We start from the raw sequence: 18,798 nt of genomic DNA on the forward strand, positions 1-18,798 counted from the left end.
GTAGGGGTCCATTGGTAAAATAAATTTAATTTATTTGTTTTCCTTTTCAAAAAATTGGGGGAAATTTCATTTTTAAGTGTTGCAAGCATTGTTGGAATATGAACCAACTGATTGAACAATACCTTTAATTTAAAAACGAAATCATTTTCATTTTCCTCGGTTATTATTTTATTACCATCCATTTTAAAATGATATGTTGGTATTTTTTTACGAAAAAAAAAATTTTAAAAATTTCAAAAAAAAATATTTTTATTTTAAAAAAAATAAAAATTATAAAAAATAATTGTTTGTATCCCTATACCCTCTTTTAGTAATTTATTCATTTATTTGATTTTTTTTTATTTATTTTTTTTATTTATTTATTCATTAATTATTTAGTTTTAGAAATATTATAGCTATGGAGGGAAAGCTACGGTTTTATTTTTTTAAAATGATTGGGTGTAAAATGATCATATTAAAAAGGGTTTATTTTTAGTATATACACTAAATTAGAAGAAATTTTTTTATTTTCTTTTAAAATTACAAAAAAAAAAAAAACTATATGGACAGATTTTATTTATATATGTTTTTTAAATAATAAAATAAAATTTTATGTTCTTTTTTTTTAAAAAAATGGTCAGTGGGATAAAATATAAGTGAAAAATAAAAATGTAATCATTTGTTTTGAAATTTCAGACACAGAAGAACCAAAGAATCACATATTCTTTCAACAAAAAATTATTTTTAAAAAAAAAAATAAAAAAATAAAAAAAAATATAAATTAAAAAAAAAAAAAATTTATTTTTGTTTTTAATTTTATTTATATAACACACAGTAAATTCATTTTTTATTTACACAATCATATTTTTATTTATTTCATTTTTATAAAAATATAGTTTTTTTTATTTATTTAATTGATTTTATTTTTATTTATTATTATAAATTTTTTTAAAAAAATAAAAATAATAAAATAATAATAATAAAAAAATTAAATTAAATTTATATTTTTTTTTTAAAAAAGATCTAATAAAAACCAATAAAATAAAATTTATAAAATAAAGATTTATTAATTTGAACTCTTTATAAAAGAAAAGAATAGATTAATTAGAAATTAATTAAAAGGTATGTATATTAATATTTTACGAAAAAAAAAAAAAAAAAGCCGATTTTTTTTTTTAATTATTTTCATTTTTTTTTTTTGCATTTAAAAAGTTTTTATTTTTTTTTCATTTATATTTTTTGGAATCTTTGTGTGGACAAAGAATTAAAGAAATAAGAAAAAATAATAAAAACAAACTTTAAAATCTTGATAATGTTTTATTATCATTAAAAAGTTTATAAAGTTTAATTATTTTTTACAAAAAGAACAAAAAAAAAAAAAAAAAAGTAAAATTATAAACATCATTAATTTAATACAAAAAAATAATATTAAACTACATGTTTATTAGATGATAAAAAAAAAAATAATTAAAAACCGCACACATGCACACACAAAATAAATAATTAAACCATTAGATTTTATTATTTATTTAAACATTTTATTATTTTATTGTTTTATTTTATTATTATTTAAACATTTAAAAAAAAATTCTTTAAAAAAACATTAATATATTAATTTTATTATTTTTATTATTTTATTATAAAGGTTAAAATTTTTTTATTTTTTTAAATTTAAAAAAAAAAAAATACACATATATATATATAATTGTAGTATTATAAATAATATTATAATAAACAAAATTTAACGAAAATGGAATTTTGTGGTGAAGGCAACAAATTTACAGTATGGAATTCAGGAGATTTTAGTAAATGTTTTGAAGATTCAGTTGTAATGACCATACCAGCAGTATTTTTAATAGTGTTTGGTATGAAAAGATTATATTATTTAGAAAACAAGAAACCCGATTTATTTAAATTTAAACAGTTAACTCAAGACTTTCCAACATGGAAAAAATCACTGCAGTTAGAGATCATTGTATCACTACTTTTAATAGCATGGAAAGTTTTATTTTTTATAGTGTCAGTTTCCATATATCACGAACCATATGAATTATTTTATTCTGTTGTAACCATCACTCAATGGTCTATTGCATTTGGTCTACTTTATTTAGAATTAAAAAAGAGTCAACCAAGAGGCTGGGAGTTACGTTTATATTGGGTATTGGCATTTTTAGTCGCCACTATAAAGTTAAGAACTTTAACTTTGGCAATTGCAGGCGTAAGTATTGATATTATAATAACAACCATTTAATAATATAATACTAATATTTTTCAATATTTAAATTAAATCATTGATTATAGCAAACAAATATTGAAGTTGGATTTTTAGAATATTTTTCATTTTTTGTTGGTTATTGTTTAATTTTAATTTTATCAATTACTGGTGTATTATTTTTCGAAACTGGTCAATCATATCAAAATTTAGAGGAGTATGAAATTTCCCAAGAAGCAAATGCCAATTTATTCAGTCGTATTACTTTTTGGTGGGTAAATTCAATTTTAGTTAAAGGTCAAAAGAAAGCATTGGAAATGCAAGATGTACCAGGATTGGTCGAAATGGATCAAAGTAAAATATTATCAGAGAAATTCGAAAAAGCTTGGGCTGATCAATTAAAGAGACCTAATCCATCATTACCATGGGCTTTAGCTACAGCATTTGGCCCACATTTTTATGTTGCTGCAATTTTTAAATTAATTCAAGATCTTTTAATTTTCGTTGGTCCAACTCTTTTGGGAAGAGTACTTTCATTTGTTAAAGGAAATGGTGTTAGTACCTATGACGGTTTAATCTATGTTTTATTATACTTTTTAGCACCAGTTTGCCAATCAATTCTTCTTCATCAATATTTCCATAGATGTTTCCGTGTTGGTATGTGGTTACGTTCAGCCGTTGTCACCTCTGTCTACAAAAAATCATTAAAAACATCATTACGTGAAGGTACTACAATTGGTGAAATCGTTAATCTTATGTCTGTTGATGCACAAAAATTCATGGATCTTTGCCCATATCTTCATATGATTTGGTCAGCTCTTGAACAATTAGCAATTGCTCTTTTCCTTCTCTATGGACATTTAGGACCAAGTGTATTTGCTGGTTTAGGTGTTATGTTAGTCATGATTCCAATCAATTTATTCATCAGTAATATCAATAAAAAGAGACAAGTTGTATCAATGAAACTTAAGGATCGTCGTACTAAAGCAGTTAATGAAGTATTAAATGGTATCAAGGTAATCAAACTTTATTCATGGGAACAAAACTTTATGGATCATGTAAACTCTATTAGAAATGAAGAGTTGGCAGTTATGAAGGTTATCAAATATATTCAAGGTTTTTCACTTTTACTTTGGTCAATGAGTCCAGTTTTCGTATCAGTTATCACATTTACAGTTTATATTTTAACAGGCGGTGTTTTAACAGCTGAAATTGCTTTCCCAAGTCTTGCACTTTTCAATGTAATGCAATTCCCAATTAATATGTTACCATCAGTTGTTAGTTCAATCATTGAAGCATCAGTTTCAGTTCAACGTCTTCAAAAATTCCTTTTAAAGAAAGATCTCGATCCAAATGTTGTCACACATCACATCAGCGAAAATGACGTTTCCATCAAAGTTGACAATGCTACTTTAGAATGGGAGCCACATAAACCAATTCTTCATGATATCAATATTAAAGTTGGTACAGGTGAATTATTAGCTATTGTAGGTCATGTTGGTAGTGGTAAATCTAGTATTTTATCTTCATTGGTCGGTGATTTAGATAAGGTTAAGGGTTCTGTTGCCGTTAAAGGTTCTGTAGCTTTAGTAACTCAACAAGCTTGGATTCAAAATGCAACTCTCAAGAACAATATTCTTTTTGCCAAAGAATTCCAACAAGAAAAATATGATTCAGTAGTCGATGCCTGTTGTCTTATTCCAGATATTAAAATTCTTCCAGGTGGTGATCAAACAGAAATTGGTGAAAAAGGTATTAATTTATCAGGTGGTCAAAAACAACGTGTTTCAATTGCTCGTGCTGTTTATAATAATGCAGATATTTATTTATTTGATGATTGTCTTTCAGCTGTAGATGCCCATGTCGGTAGATCAATCTTTAAGAATGTTTTAGCAAATAATACAGGTATATTAAGAAATAAAACTAGAGTTTTGGTTACACATGCAGTACATTATCTTCCATTTGTAGATAGAATTATAATGATGAAAGATGGTCGTATTGCTGAAGAAGGTACATTTGAACAATTAATGTCAAATAATAGTCATTTCTCACAATTAATGTCACACGATGAAACCAGTCAATCTAATAGTCAAACTCCAGATAGATCAAAGGGCGAAGAGATAGAGTCAGAAGATGAAGGTCAATCAAAATTAAATCAATCTGTAGGTAGTGATCATGATAACGAAGAGGAGGAGGGTGATCAATCAACAACTAAATTAGTATCATCATCAGATAGAGTTTCTAGAGTTCGTTCAAGATCACCATCACCAACTGGTAATGCTATTTTAATTTCCAATGAACCAATGGATGACCAAGAATCAAGTGGAGATGAAAAAGAGTTAATGGAAGATATCGACATTGATGGTAATGGTCAAAATGATTCACTAACTAAAGGAAATGAAAAGAAATCAATATTAAAACCATTGAATTTATTAAAAGATAAAATTAAACAACAAATTAATAACGAAACCAAACCAATTGAAATCGTTAATGCTCCACCAAAAGATAAATCAAAGATCATTACAATTGAAACCAAACAAGAAGGTAAGGTTTCTCTCAAAGTTTATTTCTCATACTTTAAGGCTATTGGCCCAATTTTAGCTGGTTGTATTACTGGTTTTTATGGTTTAACTCAATTATTATCAATTCTTGCAAATTGGTGGCTTTCAGTTTGGACCAATAATACCACAACTTCAAGTGCCAGTGACTTTAGTGAAGATGAAGCAAATAGAACCGCAAGACACTATTTATTAATTTATGTTCTTTTCTCACTTGGTACAATTAGTGCTACATTCCTTCGTTCATTTGCAATGGTATTCGGTTCAATTAAAGGTTCAAAACTTTTCCACGAAAAAATGTTCAACAGTGTTATTCGTTCACCAATGAGCTTCTTTGATACCACCCCAATTGGTAGAATTTTAAATCGTTTCTCTAAAGATCAGTTAACTATCGATGAATCTATTGCTCGTACTCTTGGTATGTTTTTAAATACTTTCTGTCAAGTTATTGGTTCAATTATCGTCATCGCCTTAGTTTCTCCATTTATTATTTTGGCTATGGTTCCAGTTGCAGCTCTTTTCTTCTTTATTCAACGTTATTATTTAAATAGCTCAAGAGAATTAACTCGTCTTGAAGGTGTATCTCGTTCACCAATTTATGCAAATTTCAGTGAAACTTTAGCTGGTGTCACTACAATTAGAGCTTATCAAGAAGTCCCAAGATTTGTCAAAGAGAACGAAAGACTTTTGGATGATAATCAAAAATGTTATGGTATTAATGTTGCTGCTAATAGATGGCTCGCTATTAGACTCGAATTTTTAGGTGCTTGCATTGTTACATCTGCCGTATTATACACTGTTTTGGCTAGAAGTCATATTGATCCAGGTACAGCTGGTTTAGTTATCACCTATGCTTTAGCAATTACATCAAATATGAATTGGATGGTTAGAATGTCATGTGATTTAGAAAATAGTGTAGTTTCAATTGAAAGAATTCAAGAATATTGTACTTTAGCTCCAGAAGCTCCACTCTATAACGATAAACGTGTTTCAAAGAAATGGCCTACTGAAGGTGGTATTGTATTTAAAAATCTTTGGTTAACATATCGTGAAGGTTTAGATCCAGTATTACGTGGTATTTCTTGTGAGGTAAGTTACATAATTATTTATTATTTATTCATTGGTTGGTTTATTAAATATACTAATATTTATTTTATTATTTAACTTTATAGATTAAACCAAAGATGAAAATTGGTATTGTTGGACGTACAGGTGCTGGTAAGAGTTCATTAACTCAAGCTCTTTTCCGTTTAGTTGAACCACTTAGAGGCACTATTGAAATCGATGGTATTGATATTACAGAATTGGGGTTAAATACCCTTCGTAGTAGAATTGCTATTATTCCACAAGATCCAGTATTATTTGCAGGTACAATTAGATCAAATTTAGATCCATTCAATTCATATGATGACGCACAAATTTGGGAATCAATCGATCGTTCTCATTTAGGTAAAGCAATTAGAGATCTTTCAGGCGGTTTAGATGCACCAGTTCAAGAAAATGGTGAAAATTTCTCAGTAGGTCAACGTCAATTATTGTGTATGGGTCGTGCTCTCCTTAAGAAATCTAAAATTATTGTTATGGATGAAGCTACTGCCGCAATTGATATCGAAACTGAAGGTATTATTCAAAATACAATTCGTACCGAATTTGCAGATTGTACAGTTTTAACTATTGCTCATCGTATCAATACAATTAGAGAAAGTGATATTGTTATGGTTCTCGATAAAGGTGAATTAGTCGAATTCGATGCTCCAGATACTTTAAATCAAGATGAAAATAGTATTTATCATTCTTTAGTTAAAAATTCAGAATCTCACGAACATTAATAATCATAAATATAAATAAAAATAATAAAAAAATACATAAAATAAAAATTTAAAAAAAATATTTAAAAATAAAATAAAACATATATAACTATTATATATTTATATAATAATATATAATAAATAATAACTATACCATTTAGTGTAGTTGTGTAAATGAAATATTTTTATAAATATTATAAAATATTTTTTTTAGTTTATTGTGAGGGTTTAGATGTTTCTATTGGTCTACATTTTGGACAACAACTGTTTGTTGGGTAGTATAGTTCAGAACCGGTAATACAATTAATCAATGGGCATTCTTGGGTACATTTAACACATTCAGCGCAGCACTTATTAACTGGGACTCCTGGGTGTTCTCCTTTTTTACAAATAATGGCAATACGAGGACATCCAATTGGGTTACATTTAACACATGATTCACAACAGTTTTTGGGATCTTTAGTTAGATGGAAATCAGTTTCGCATTTAATTTCTTTGGGGCATTTGTAATCTGAACAGTTAACACAACGAGGACAACATTTCTCTGTAAACAAAGCTTGACCCTTTGGGCACTGTGATGGAATCAATGGACAAAACACTGTTGAACAATTTAATTTACTTTCGGTTGCAGAATCATTAGCATTTTCATTACTTGATACAAACCCAATAATAAAGAGCGAACAAATAATAAGAATTAAGCAATTGTATTTAAATAATTTCATTTTGTTTTAATTTTTTTTTATAATTAAAATGTATAAAATAAAAAAAAGAGAGGTTTATAAACAAATTTAAAAAATAAAAATAAATAAATAAAAATAAAAAAAATAAATAATAAATAAATCTGTTAGTTTCAAAGAAATATTTTTCATTTTTTTGATTTTGCATTATGATAATAATAAAAAGAATCTAAAAATATTAATTTACATTAACTACTCTTATCCTATAAGTTGGTTATAATCTTTGCACATATAAAGTAAAATATATTTAATTCCATATCTTCACTTTTTTAAATCATTCATTTGTATATAAATTGGTCTAAAAATCTGAATTTAAAAATCATAAGGGCAAAGAATAATTTTTTTTTACAGATAATTTTTTTTAAAAAAATAAATAATACAAATTTGGTTTTTTTTTTTTTTTATTTGTATTTTGAAATTATAGTTTAATAGAAATTGGTATTTAATCTCTTTTTAAAATTTTTTTTATTATTTCTGAAATGTTGTAATTTTAATGATAAAAATAAAAAAAATACAATAACCAAATATAAAAAAATAAATTTAAAAAGGTTAATTGTCAAAAAATGTTTGAAAAATACAAATATATGGTTTGTTATTTAAATATGATGCATTGTGATAATATAAAAATGAATTCTGTTTTTTTTTTAAATTAATATTTATTTATATTTTTCTTTATTTGCTGTGATTTTAAAATGAGAATGGATTCGGATAGGTTTCTAAATAATACTCTTTTTTTTATAAATAATAAGAGATTTAAAGATTCTTGTTATATTTTTTAATTTGTTTATTTGAGTGTAGAACATTTTCGTAAATATAAAATGAGGCAACATTTGAAGATGTTTCACATTGGAAATTTACAGTTGCATAATTTGATGTTTTGAAATTTGATGAAAATGATGATGAAAATTGTGAAGTTATGTTTGCTATATTTAAAATATTATTAGAAAATTAAAAATGATTAATAAAATTAATTATATATAATCTATAAAAATTAAAGATATTTACAGAATAAAGTCATTTTTAGTTTTTTTGTTTTGTTTAAGTAAAAAGGTTTATAATTAAAAAATGAATTTGGTTGTTTTATTTATTTTAATAATGAATTATCTTTTTTTTTTTTTTTTTTTTTCACTTCCACTTAAATAACACCCATTTACCCCCTTTTATAAACTGAAAAAAATAAAAATAAATAATTTTAAAATAAATTATCAAAAATAATTTTTTTTTCAAAATATTTACTTTTTAAAAAGATATAACAGATATTCAATATATATGAAATTATATATGAAATTATATATAAATACATATAAATATAAACGGTAATTGTTACAATAGATAGAAGATTTATAAAAAATCAATTTAATTATTTTAAAAAGAAAACCAAATCAAATTTAATTTTATTTATTTTATTTAAATATTTATTTTTATTTATTTTTTCTTAAAATTTGTTTATTTTAAAAAAAATTACTTTTTATGTTAATAAAAATAAACATTATTATATAATAATATCAATAATCATATTAAACCATCATAATCACACTCACAAACACCCACTCCATATAAAAAACCCACACCAAACCACCCCAACACCTAATTAATTTAATGAAAAGTTTAATAATTATTTTTTTAATTATAATAATATTATATATTAATATTTCATTTTCTCAAGAATTTTCAGATTCATGCATAGAAAAGAGATGTCCAAAACAAACTATTTGTCCCAAAGGACAACATCCGGTTAAACTAAGGGATCATTGTTGTTTTAGTTGTGTAAAATGTAACCCTGTGGTTTGTTATCAAAACAGACAGAAGTTAAGATGTAAACCAAATCAGCATATTGGATACCTAGTCAATAAGTGTTGTCCTCAGTGTATTAATAATTAAAATATTTAATTTAAAGAGCTTCAATAGCAAGAAGTCAGTAATAAATGATGATTACAAAAACTAAATAAATAAAAAGTTTTAATTAAAACAAATAAAAAAAACAAAATCCCACATTTTTAAAGCTATATCTGATTATTTAAAAGATTACACTGTTAAATCTTAATTAAATCGAGATTTGGTAATAAATTAATTAAAAAATACTGAAGATTATTATTGTTATTTTTTGTTGTTAATATTAGTTTACTAATAGTGGTTTTTAAAATTTTCATAGATCTGTCTTTTTAATAAGACATAACACTATTGAACATACAAAAAAAAATAAAAAAAAAATAAAAAAAAAGAGATATTAATCTTATAATTTTATTAAGGGGCAGCAATAATCTTTAGTTTATATTTTATAGTCCATGTTTATTTTTTTTTATTTTTATTTTTATTTTTATTTTTTTGTGGTTGAGATTGGTTTATATCTTTTGGGTTTGTAACGGGTGCTGTAAGTTGTGGATTTTTTTCTTTTTCTAATTTAATAATTTCTTTTATCAAATCTAATTTATTTAAAACTTGTTCTTGATATTTTGATATTGGTACTCTCATAATATAAACGCCAAACATTGTGTTGATAACTATTTGTTTAATGCCATCCCCCATAAGCTGGATAGTTTGTATTCCTAAAATTGGATGAGAAAAATGACGGTGACTATCTAATTTATAGTTGGTTGAAGAGGATATTATTTCTTGATTTAAATCTTGATTTTGTAATTCTTCTTCGATAGGTTGCTTCTTATAAACTAATAACTCCATACCATAGGTACCAATTAATAATTCATTTTCACCATCGGCATCTATATCAAAAACGTGGACACTTGTAACACTATCGAATGAATCTGAGTTCTCTAATAATAAAGCATCTTGTAATAAATTATTAAATATATTTCTATAAACTACTGCATATCCAATCATACTTCCAACCAATAAATGAATTTTATTTTTTTCTTTTTCTTCATTTATAGAGTTTGCTGTATTATTTGTATTATTTAAATTATTGTTTATTAATGAGAATATAGACTCGTTATTTAATTGTGTGTCAATGTCAAAATTATTATTACTACTATAAAGGATATTGTTGCTTATGTTGCTATTATTATCTAAATCATTGTTTTCATTAAAAATACATAACGTATTAACTGGTCCATCTAAAAAGAATGATTCATATTTGGACTCTTTTGTTAATTCTATTATTGTGAAGAATAAAAAATTAATATGATATATTTGTTTTAAATGTGATATTTGTGATAGTTACCATCTGTAATTGAAAGCTTTATTAAGCCAGTTTGACAACCTATGGCCACAATTCTAAATTGTTTAAAATATTTTATTTCTATTTTTAGTGCACATGATCCTAGATTTGCCATCTCTGGGAAATATTTTGATAGTTCACTACTTTCTATAAATTCATTTCTTTCTTCGCTATAATAATACATGTGAATCTTTTCATCAGTTCCTGACAAAAGAAATACATTCTTTTTAACACCATTTTCAAGTTCAATAACGGATGTTGTTATATGAAACGGTATATATTCTATATATAATTTTGAAAACATTTGAAAATCTTGTAATGTGTTGGTATTTGATAAATTAATGCTTCTTCTTTTGGGGTTGCTAGGTTTGTTATTATTATTATTATTGTTATTATTGTTGTTATTATTGTTGTTGCTATCATAAACTAAAAGGGAATTTATAAAGAATGCAATGTAACCTTTAATACTTTGAGGCTGTGATTGCTGTTGTGATTGTGGTTGCTGTTGCTGTGATTGTTGTTGTGATTGCTGTTGCTGTGATTGTTGTTGAGGCTGTTGTTGCTGCTGTTGTTGGGATTGTTGTTGAGGCTGTTGTTGTTGTTGCTGTTGCTGCTGTTGTAATAACGGTGTAATAATTGTTGCAGCGATAACTGTATCTAAATGATTGTCCACTATTGACGCTATCGATACTATTTGGTTTTCTAATGCTTTAGTATTTTGTGGTGGTGGTGGTGGGTTATTTGGTGTTTTGGATGGTGATGATGGATTTCTATTGGTGGATGATGATTGTTGTTGTGATGATAAATTTGGAGAGTTACTTCCACCTACAGTTGATGGGGGTGGTGTTGACACTGATTCATTATTAACAGTGTCATTGTTCAATTCAAAATTTGATAAAATTTCATTCGATATCCAAGATAATGAACCTGTTTCAAAGTTTTCTTCGGATTGCACTGAAATTAAATTTGATCTTGATGATATGAATAATTGATTTTGTTTTGTATGATTATCAGTTATTAAAGGTAATTGTGGTTGATGGTGATTACGACTATGGTGATTATTACCATTGCTATGGTGACGATAGTGATGGTGATGATTGTGTTTCGATGAAGACATAGGCGATTGATATTGGTTATTTATTAATGGTGAGCTTGATAAACTATATATATTAGTTGGTACTGAAAGATCAACATATTCTAAGGATTCTAACTGTAATTTATTTATTTGATCTAAAAATATTGATGATGATAGTCTAGTTGGAGGTGAAAAAACTGTATTGTTTTTTGATTTTAATGTTTTATTTCCACTTGATTGTTTTCTACTTAAACCAATGATTGGTGTGGTACCACCATTATTATTATTTGGAGTGTTACCACCGCCGCTATTAATATTATTATTGTTATTATTATTGTTTTTCTCCATTTAACTTTATTTAAAAAAAATGAAATACCATTATTCCTTTTTTTATTAAAAGAAAAAAAATAATGAATTTAAAAATTTTAAAAAAATTAAAAAAAAAATTTTTAAAAAAAAAAAAGAAAAAAAAGATTTTTGGGTACCCACAAAAGGAATTTTTTATTTTATATTACTAAAAGGCATTTTAAAGTGGTGACCCAGGGAATGGGACCGTTAATTCTTACATGATTGGATATGGTTAAAGTTTTTACTGATTTGGGTATGACATTGGGTTCTATAGTTAAACCTTGTTTGGATCTGAAAGTTAATTCCGTTAAACTTGGCGGTAAGGATCTATAAGTAAGACTTTGTTTGAAGTTTTCACCCAAAACAAGAGTTTTAAGAAATGGAGGAAATGAAAAATCTTCAATAGTTCCTGTAAAGTCATCAGAAAATACAACAGTTTCAACAGATTCGGGAATTGAGTTTGCTGGGATATTTCCTTTTATAACTCCACCCAAAAAAAAATTTTTAATTGTATTTGGAAGGAACCCACGATTGAAAAAATTTGGAACGGGTCTAAATGCAGGATGAGCAATGTTATATTGGGTAAAATAAAGTTTTAATGTTTTAATAGTTGGTGGCAATCCTTGTAAATCAACGTGGTGGTGGGTGAGAAAATCAAGGTGACCTTGAATTGAAGTTATGCTAAGTGTGTCAATGGTTGGTGGAAGTTGTTTGAAGCATTCAAAAACTCTTGCATCATTAAGTGTATGCGATATTTCTGTGACATATGATAACATTTTAAAATGTTTATTATAATCATCTAATGAACATTTTTGATACTTTTTGTACAATCGTAAATGATTTATTATTTCTTGTCGTAAAATTTTTATTCTCCAAATTATTAAAAACAAATCTTTTTTTTTTTTAAGTTTATTTTCTAAAATTAATCTTTCTTTTTTTTCCTTTACCAATTTTTTTTTTAAATTTGCATTTTCAATTTCTAATAATTGAATTCTTTGTTGGTATACAATAGTTTCCATTTGTTGTATTTTCTCTTTAAGTTCTTTGTTTTCATTTTCCATTTTATTTGTTTACCACTGGCACACAAATAAAAAAAATAAAAAAAATAAAAATAATAAAAATAATAAAAATAAAAAAATAAAAATTTAATTTTTTTAAAATTTTTTTAAAAATTTAAAAATTCAGGTGATTTATTTTTTTTTTATAAAAAATTATTAAATTAAAAAATAAAATGAAAGAAATTGAAGAATTGTCAAAGAAATATATTGAGGATTTAAAGTATGTTATAGAAACAAATATAATAAATCAAGATTATGATGAAGATGACGAAGAGGATGATGAAAGTAATGATTTCGATCCATTAGAATACAAATTCAAATCATTAAAAACACCTAAAGAAAAGTTTATTGAATTATTACAAAAAGTAACAAAGAGTTGTGTAGCATTATCAAAATCAATTCAAAATAAAGAAAGATCAAATATGATTTATGCAACTAGAGACATGGCAACTTATTTTGGTCAAATTGTAAGTAACTTTCATCATTTTATTTCACAAGATACCAAATAAATATTAATTTTTTTGTTTTTTTGTTTTTTTAATTCACCAGAATGATGAAGCAACTCAAATTTCAAGACAACTCCCAGAAGGAAAAGCAAAAGAAAAATTATTAGAATCAACTAGTAGATGTAAAACCTCATCAGTTCAATTAAAAATCAATATTTCAGTTAAAGCATCAAGTGAAGAAGGTGATGATGTTACTGATTTAAATAAAAAAATCGTTGGACTATATGAATTGATTCAACAATGTTTCAATGCAATCACTCACTCTGACAGAGTTTTCAATGATATGGATTTTAATAATAGTGGTGTAGTTTGGAATTAAATTAAAAAGAGAAAAGAGAAAAAGAAAAAAAAGAAAAAAAAAAGAAAGTATTATCAAAAATTATCTATCTATTTATTTATTTGTATTTTTAAATAAACAATTTTTTTTTAAATAATATAATATATATTATATTTCTAAAAAAAAAAAACCATATAAATTTTTTATTTTTCATTTTTATTTAATTTTTTTTTTATTTTTTTTATTTTTTTTAAATTTTTAATCATTTTTTTTTTTCATTGCAAAAATGATGATTACAAATAATATATTAAAAAGATCATTATACAATGGTATTAGATTTAATAATACCAGAAATTGTTTAAATATAAATAAATTATCAACAACAGCAATATTAACAACATCAGCAAAATCAAATTTAAACAATCTTAGTTTTAGAAATTATAGTACAGAAAATAACAACATAAATAATAATACAAATAGTAATAATATTGATAATTTTGATATTAAAAATTATATTGTAGATCCAAATAAAATTAATAGTGCAGCATCAAATAATAATATTTTGGAACCAACTAAATTACCAACAGATAACATTGATACAATTACAATTAATTTAGATAAATTTAAAATCAATGATCCAGAATTAATACCCATCACTGGTATTCCAACATTTATTGAAGTCTGTTTAAATAAACTCCATCAATTTTCACATTTACCATGGTTAATAATTGTACCAACATTTACAGTTGCACTTCGTTTAGCACTATTTCCAATTTCAATAAAGAGTAGAGTAAATTCTGCAAGATTATTAGAGATTAAACCACAATTGGATAAATTTAAAGAGCAACAAAAACTTTTACGTCAAAAAGGTGCACCACTCTCTGAAAGAGCCGAGGTATCTGACAAAATCACAACAATATTAAGAGAAAAAGGATGTCACCCAATTTACTCTTTCCTTTTACCACTTTCTAATCTTCCATTTTTAGTTAGTTCAGTTTTTGCTTTTCGTGATATGGCTGAAAACTATCCATCACTCAAAGACGCTGGAATGTTGTGGTTCCCAGATTTAGCTTCATCTGATCCATTGTTTATTTTACCAACAATTTGCTCTGCATTATATTTATTAGCAACTGAGTTAGCATTTGCAAATAGTCAATCATTTTTAATTAATTTAGTTAAATGGGTATCAAGAATCATGTCAGTATCATTAATATTATTTAGTCCCAGTATTCCAGCAATATGTTATTTATATTGGGTACCATCAGCTATCTTTACAATTGCCCAAATCCAACTCTTCAATTCAAATAAATTTTTAAAATTATTAGGTTTACCACAAAATATTAATTCGCAAAGTACAAATATTTTAAATATATTTTCAAATAAAGTAAATAAAGATATTAAATATGCACCAGAACTTCCAAATAAAAAAATTAATAATGCAACTTCAACTGCAACTACCAACACCAATAAATCATCAAAAAAATAAAAAGAAATAAAAAAGAAATGAAAAGAAATAAATAAAATATCTTTTGTTTTTTAAGTATGTTTTATTTTACAATTAAAAAAAAAAAAATTATCATAATTGGTTTTTTTTTTTTTTTTTATCTATTTATAATATTTTAATTATCGCTATAATATTTTAACTACTATCATCATCTGAACTATTATTATTATTATTGTTATTATTATTATTATTTTTATCTGAAAAATTGAAATTAAATTTAAAAGTTTTACCAAATTCTTTACTTTCTTCTTCGGCACTGAAATATTCTTCATCACCACTGTCTGAATTGCTAAAATCACTAATATTTATATTACCATTTTCTTCTATTAAATTGAAACCAACTGATTGACTGTCGTCAGAATCATCAACATTTTCTTCAGAATCATCAACATTGTCTTCAGAAATATCGCTTCCTGAAAAATCATCATCTGAAAAACTATAAAGTGAACCACCATCTGCATTTAAATGTGTTAAATGTTGTACCAAAGGGCCAAATTGTTTTTCATCAATGGTACCATCTCTTTCAATTTTATCATCATCTATTGTTTTATCAAAAAATGATGGATCGTCGATGCTTGCGTTCCTTGCAATTAAATCTACAAATTCTCTATCTGTTAAATTTAGTTTTCTTGCAATCTTTCTAGCTTCTGCGAAAAGTTGTGTTTTAAATTCTTCTTCGATGAGTTTATTTAAATCTGTAAATTCTTCGTGATTTGTAGTTTCTGATGGTGATATTCTATTCTTGTGATAAAATTGGAAAAGTCTATCGCCAAATCTTTGCATAAGGCTTTCCATTGTAACTCTTTGTAAATATGGTGCAACTTTAATTTGTGGAATTACATCTTCTTCTTTTGGTGCCCTTATACCTAAATATTTATTGGCATATGTGAGTTTTTCATCACTTTCAATAATTTGAGGTGAGTAAATGTGAATATCACATGCGTCAATACTTGATGTAGCTATTCTCATTTCACTACCACCATTGCATACGGGAACCAAGTGAACTGGTGAACGGTGTGATGCAATCTTTTTGACTACTTCGCCAGAATCTGTATCATAGATATAAACCTGTTGATCCTCTGAACCTGAAACAATTTGTCTATCGTTGTTGATGAATGAACACCCAATATTGTAACCGACACACTTGTGCTTACGATACTCTCTAACAATACCAATCTTTGTATGATCATTACTGCCGCCAGTAGAATTACTTTCGCTAGGATTTTCATAGCTACCACTGAGTCCAACAACTTTGGTTGATGGTGATGAAACCAACGCCCTTATATCCCATAAACGAATGGCATTATCTCTTCCAGAGGTTAAAATATGTCTATCGTCTTTGGTAAAGTGTAAAAGATTTAATTTGTTATGGGCTTGTATTGAGAATAATGGAGTTTTGAAGCCTTCTCTAATATCCCAAAGACGCATTGTACCATATCTTGAGCCTGATGCAAACACATTGCTATTAAAATTGCTAAACTTTAAACTATTTACTGTATTTAAATTGCCAGTGCTATCACTTGCTGGATGTGCTTTTTCAATTTTAAATCTAACACTGCCTCTTGTTAAATCCCATCCACAAATAGTTGATGATGCACAACCACTTAATAGAAATGTTGAATCTGATGTTACTGCCATTGATTTTAACCAATCATCATGTTCTGTTAATGATGTTACCAATTCGAAATTTCTATATATATTAATTGAATGATCTAATGAGCACGATAAAAATGAAGAGTAGGGTGATATTAATGAATTTCTATATTTTGATTGTGATGTTTTCGATTTAATTTCGCCTGGTACTTTATAGTCTTCATTAAATTGATTTCTTAATATAACTGTTTTGCTTTTATTATATATATTATTTACATTTTCAACTTCGCCATGACCTTCATTTAACCATAAAACCATTGATACTACTTGTCTATGATCTTTAATGCTATATAACAACTCACCTGAATTTGGTTCGAAAATATCTACTGAATCATCTAATAAAATACAATAAAATAATTAGTATCTTTTATTTTTAAAAAATTTTATTCTAACATTATAATGATATTTACTAGTTGACAATGCTAAATATGAGTTGTCTGGTGACCATGATATCCAAAAGGGACATTTACTTATATTATATGGTATAATTGAGTCTAATCCCATTTGCGATACTAAATTATCATTTAAATTTTGTTGAATTGATACATTGTTACTTTTATGATAAATTTGGTTATTGGGTATATAGTTATTATTATTTACACTATTTATTAAAGTACTATTGTTTATTTGTTCAGCTTGAGGTACACTATATGCATCATTAGCGAGTGTATGTTGATATCTATTTAATGGTGGGTTTGATCCATATAATTCTTTTTTTAAATAATAATCTTTGAATTGGCGAAAAAAATCTTTATCATACATTTTTTTCTTCTTTTTCTATAATATATAATATATATATATTATTTTATTAATTTTATTTTACAAAATAAGATTAAAATAAGAAATATGGTGAAAAAAAAAAAAATAAAAATAAAATATAAAAAAAAAAAAAAAATAATAATTTAAATAAATAAAAATTTTTAAAAAAAAAAATTTTAAAAAAATTAATAAAAAAAAAAAAATAAAATTTTTTTTAAGTTTGATATTTACAGATTTTATAATAATTTTAATAACTGATATAAATGAACATATCTTTACTTATTTTATAGTTTATTTTATTTTATTTTATTTTAGTTTTTTATAATAATAAATAGTTTATTAAATCATTTATTTAGTGTTTTGGTGGAAGGGTTTCTGGGTCTAATACAGAGTGGTTTATGCATTTGGCACAACAAATTCCAATGGCGGTATTTCTTGCAAAAAATATTTCACCACCTCTAACATTGCAATCTTGTGGGTATTGATCAGTACATTTAACGTTCATACAAGGATTCTTTGGATCGGTAATTAAACTATTAAGGTAAGTCGAGTCATATTCTTGTGAAAAAGAGTTGTTGGCAGATATAAATAATAAAACTATAATTAAAATTAAATTGTTAATGATTTTCATTTTTATTTCTTTTTTCTTGTATTTGTTCCTTTTTTTTTCTTTTTTTTGTTTTTGTAATAAATAGTTCTTTATATTATTAAAAAAAATAAATTGTTTTTTATAATTTAATACTTTGTATTTTATTTATATTATAAAAAATAAATTTTATACTTTTTTTTTTCCTTTTTTTTTTATAAAAAAATATTTAAATTAAAAATAAAAATAATAATAATAATGGTATTAATAATAACAATTATAATTATAATTTAAAACAAAGGACAAAAATAGAAAGAGTCATCATAATTAATCATGGTGATACAGCAGAGCAAATTTTTTTTTTTTTTTTTTTTTATTGTTTTAATTTTTTTTTTTTTTTTTTTTTTGGACATCTCACACAAAGACATACCCCCACAATAACCCCTCCCACAGTCACCAAACCAATTAAAAATAGTATTTTTTATTATTGTATTTAGATTTTCTTTCACTTTTATGTGTAATTGTAATATTTACACAACTATTAATACAATAACAATAAAACC

At 25.0% G+C, this 18,798-nt stretch overlaps 8 protein-coding genes across 8 annotated transcripts; 3 read left to right on the plus strand and 5 right to left on the minus strand.

Moving 5' to 3' along the window:
- Positions 1-20: 20 nt before the first annotated feature.
- On the minus strand, positions 21-182 carry DICPUDRAFT_32387 (uncharacterized protein; the record flags this gene model as incomplete). Its single annotated transcript, XM_003287325.1, has 1 exon — positions 21-182. A coding segment is annotated over one exon (162 nt), but the record flags the coding sequence as incomplete, so codon positions are not given.
- A 1,547-nt stretch (positions 183-1,729) lies between these two features.
- Positions 1,730-6,732, plus strand: ABCC8 (uncharacterized protein; the record flags this gene model as incomplete). Its single annotated transcript, XM_003287310.1, has 3 exons — positions 1,730-2,197; positions 2,281-5,838; positions 5,922-6,732. 3 exons carry the CDS (start codon positions 1,730-1,732, stop codon positions 6,576-6,578), a joined length of 4,683 nt encoding a protein of 1,560 aa, XP_003287358.1. The 3' UTR covers positions 6,579-6,732.
- Positions 6,722-7,285, minus strand: DICPUDRAFT_91900 (uncharacterized protein). Its single transcript, XM_003287326.1, has one exon. The coding sequence runs from the start codon at positions 7,277-7,279 to the stop codon at positions 6,773-6,775; it is 507 nt and encodes a 168-aa protein (XP_003287374.1). The 5' UTR covers positions 7,280-7,285; the 3' UTR covers positions 6,722-6,772.
- A 2,298-nt stretch (positions 7,286-9,583) lies between these two features.
- DICPUDRAFT_151466 (uncharacterized protein) lies at positions 9,584-12,953 on the minus strand (the record flags this gene model as incomplete). The annotated part of the gene is made up of 3 exons (XM_003287327.1): positions 9,584-10,404; positions 10,473-11,886; positions 12,324-12,953. The coding sequence occupies 3 exons, from the start codon at positions 12,951-12,953 to the stop codon at positions 9,584-9,586; spliced, it is 2,865 nt and encodes a 954-aa protein (XP_003287375.1).
- A 170-nt stretch (positions 12,954-13,123) lies between these two features.
- On the plus strand, positions 13,124-13,775 carry DICPUDRAFT_78221 (uncharacterized protein; the record flags this gene model as incomplete). The annotated part of the gene is made up of 2 exons (XM_003287311.1): positions 13,124-13,417; positions 13,500-13,775. 2 exons carry the CDS (start codon positions 13,124-13,126, stop codon positions 13,773-13,775), a joined length of 570 nt encoding a protein of 189 aa, XP_003287359.1.
- Positions 13,776-14,022: 247 nt separating this feature from the next.
- DICPUDRAFT_18752 (uncharacterized protein) lies at positions 14,023-15,156 on the plus strand (the record flags this gene model as incomplete). Its single annotated transcript, XM_003287312.1, has 1 exon — positions 14,023-15,156. A coding segment is annotated over one exon (1,134 nt), but the record flags the coding sequence as incomplete, so codon positions are not given.
- Positions 15,157-15,372: 216 nt separating this feature from the next.
- DICPUDRAFT_151469 (uncharacterized protein) lies at positions 15,373-17,652 on the minus strand (the record flags this gene model as incomplete). The annotated part of the gene is made up of 2 exons (XM_003287328.1): positions 15,373-17,225; positions 17,301-17,652. The coding sequence occupies 2 exons, from the start codon at positions 17,650-17,652 to the stop codon at positions 15,373-15,375; spliced, it is 2,205 nt and encodes a 734-aa protein (XP_003287376.1).
- A 310-nt stretch (positions 17,653-17,962) lies between these two features.
- Positions 17,963-18,379, minus strand: DICPUDRAFT_54806 (uncharacterized protein). The gene has a single exon (XM_003287329.1). It carries the CDS (start codon positions 18,278-18,280, stop codon positions 18,002-18,004), a length of 279 nt encoding a protein of 92 aa, XP_003287377.1. The 5' UTR covers positions 18,281-18,379; the 3' UTR covers positions 17,963-18,001.
- Between the last annotated feature and the right edge of the window lie 419 nt (positions 18,380-18,798).

The sequence above is a fragment of the Dictyostelium purpureum genome (genome assembly GCF_000190715.1).
Source record: "Dictyostelium purpureum unplaced genomic scaffold DICPUscaffold_97, whole genome shotgun sequence".
NCBI classification, from domain to species: domain Eukaryota; phylum Evosea; class Eumycetozoa; order Dictyosteliales; family Dictyosteliaceae; genus Dictyostelium; species Dictyostelium purpureum.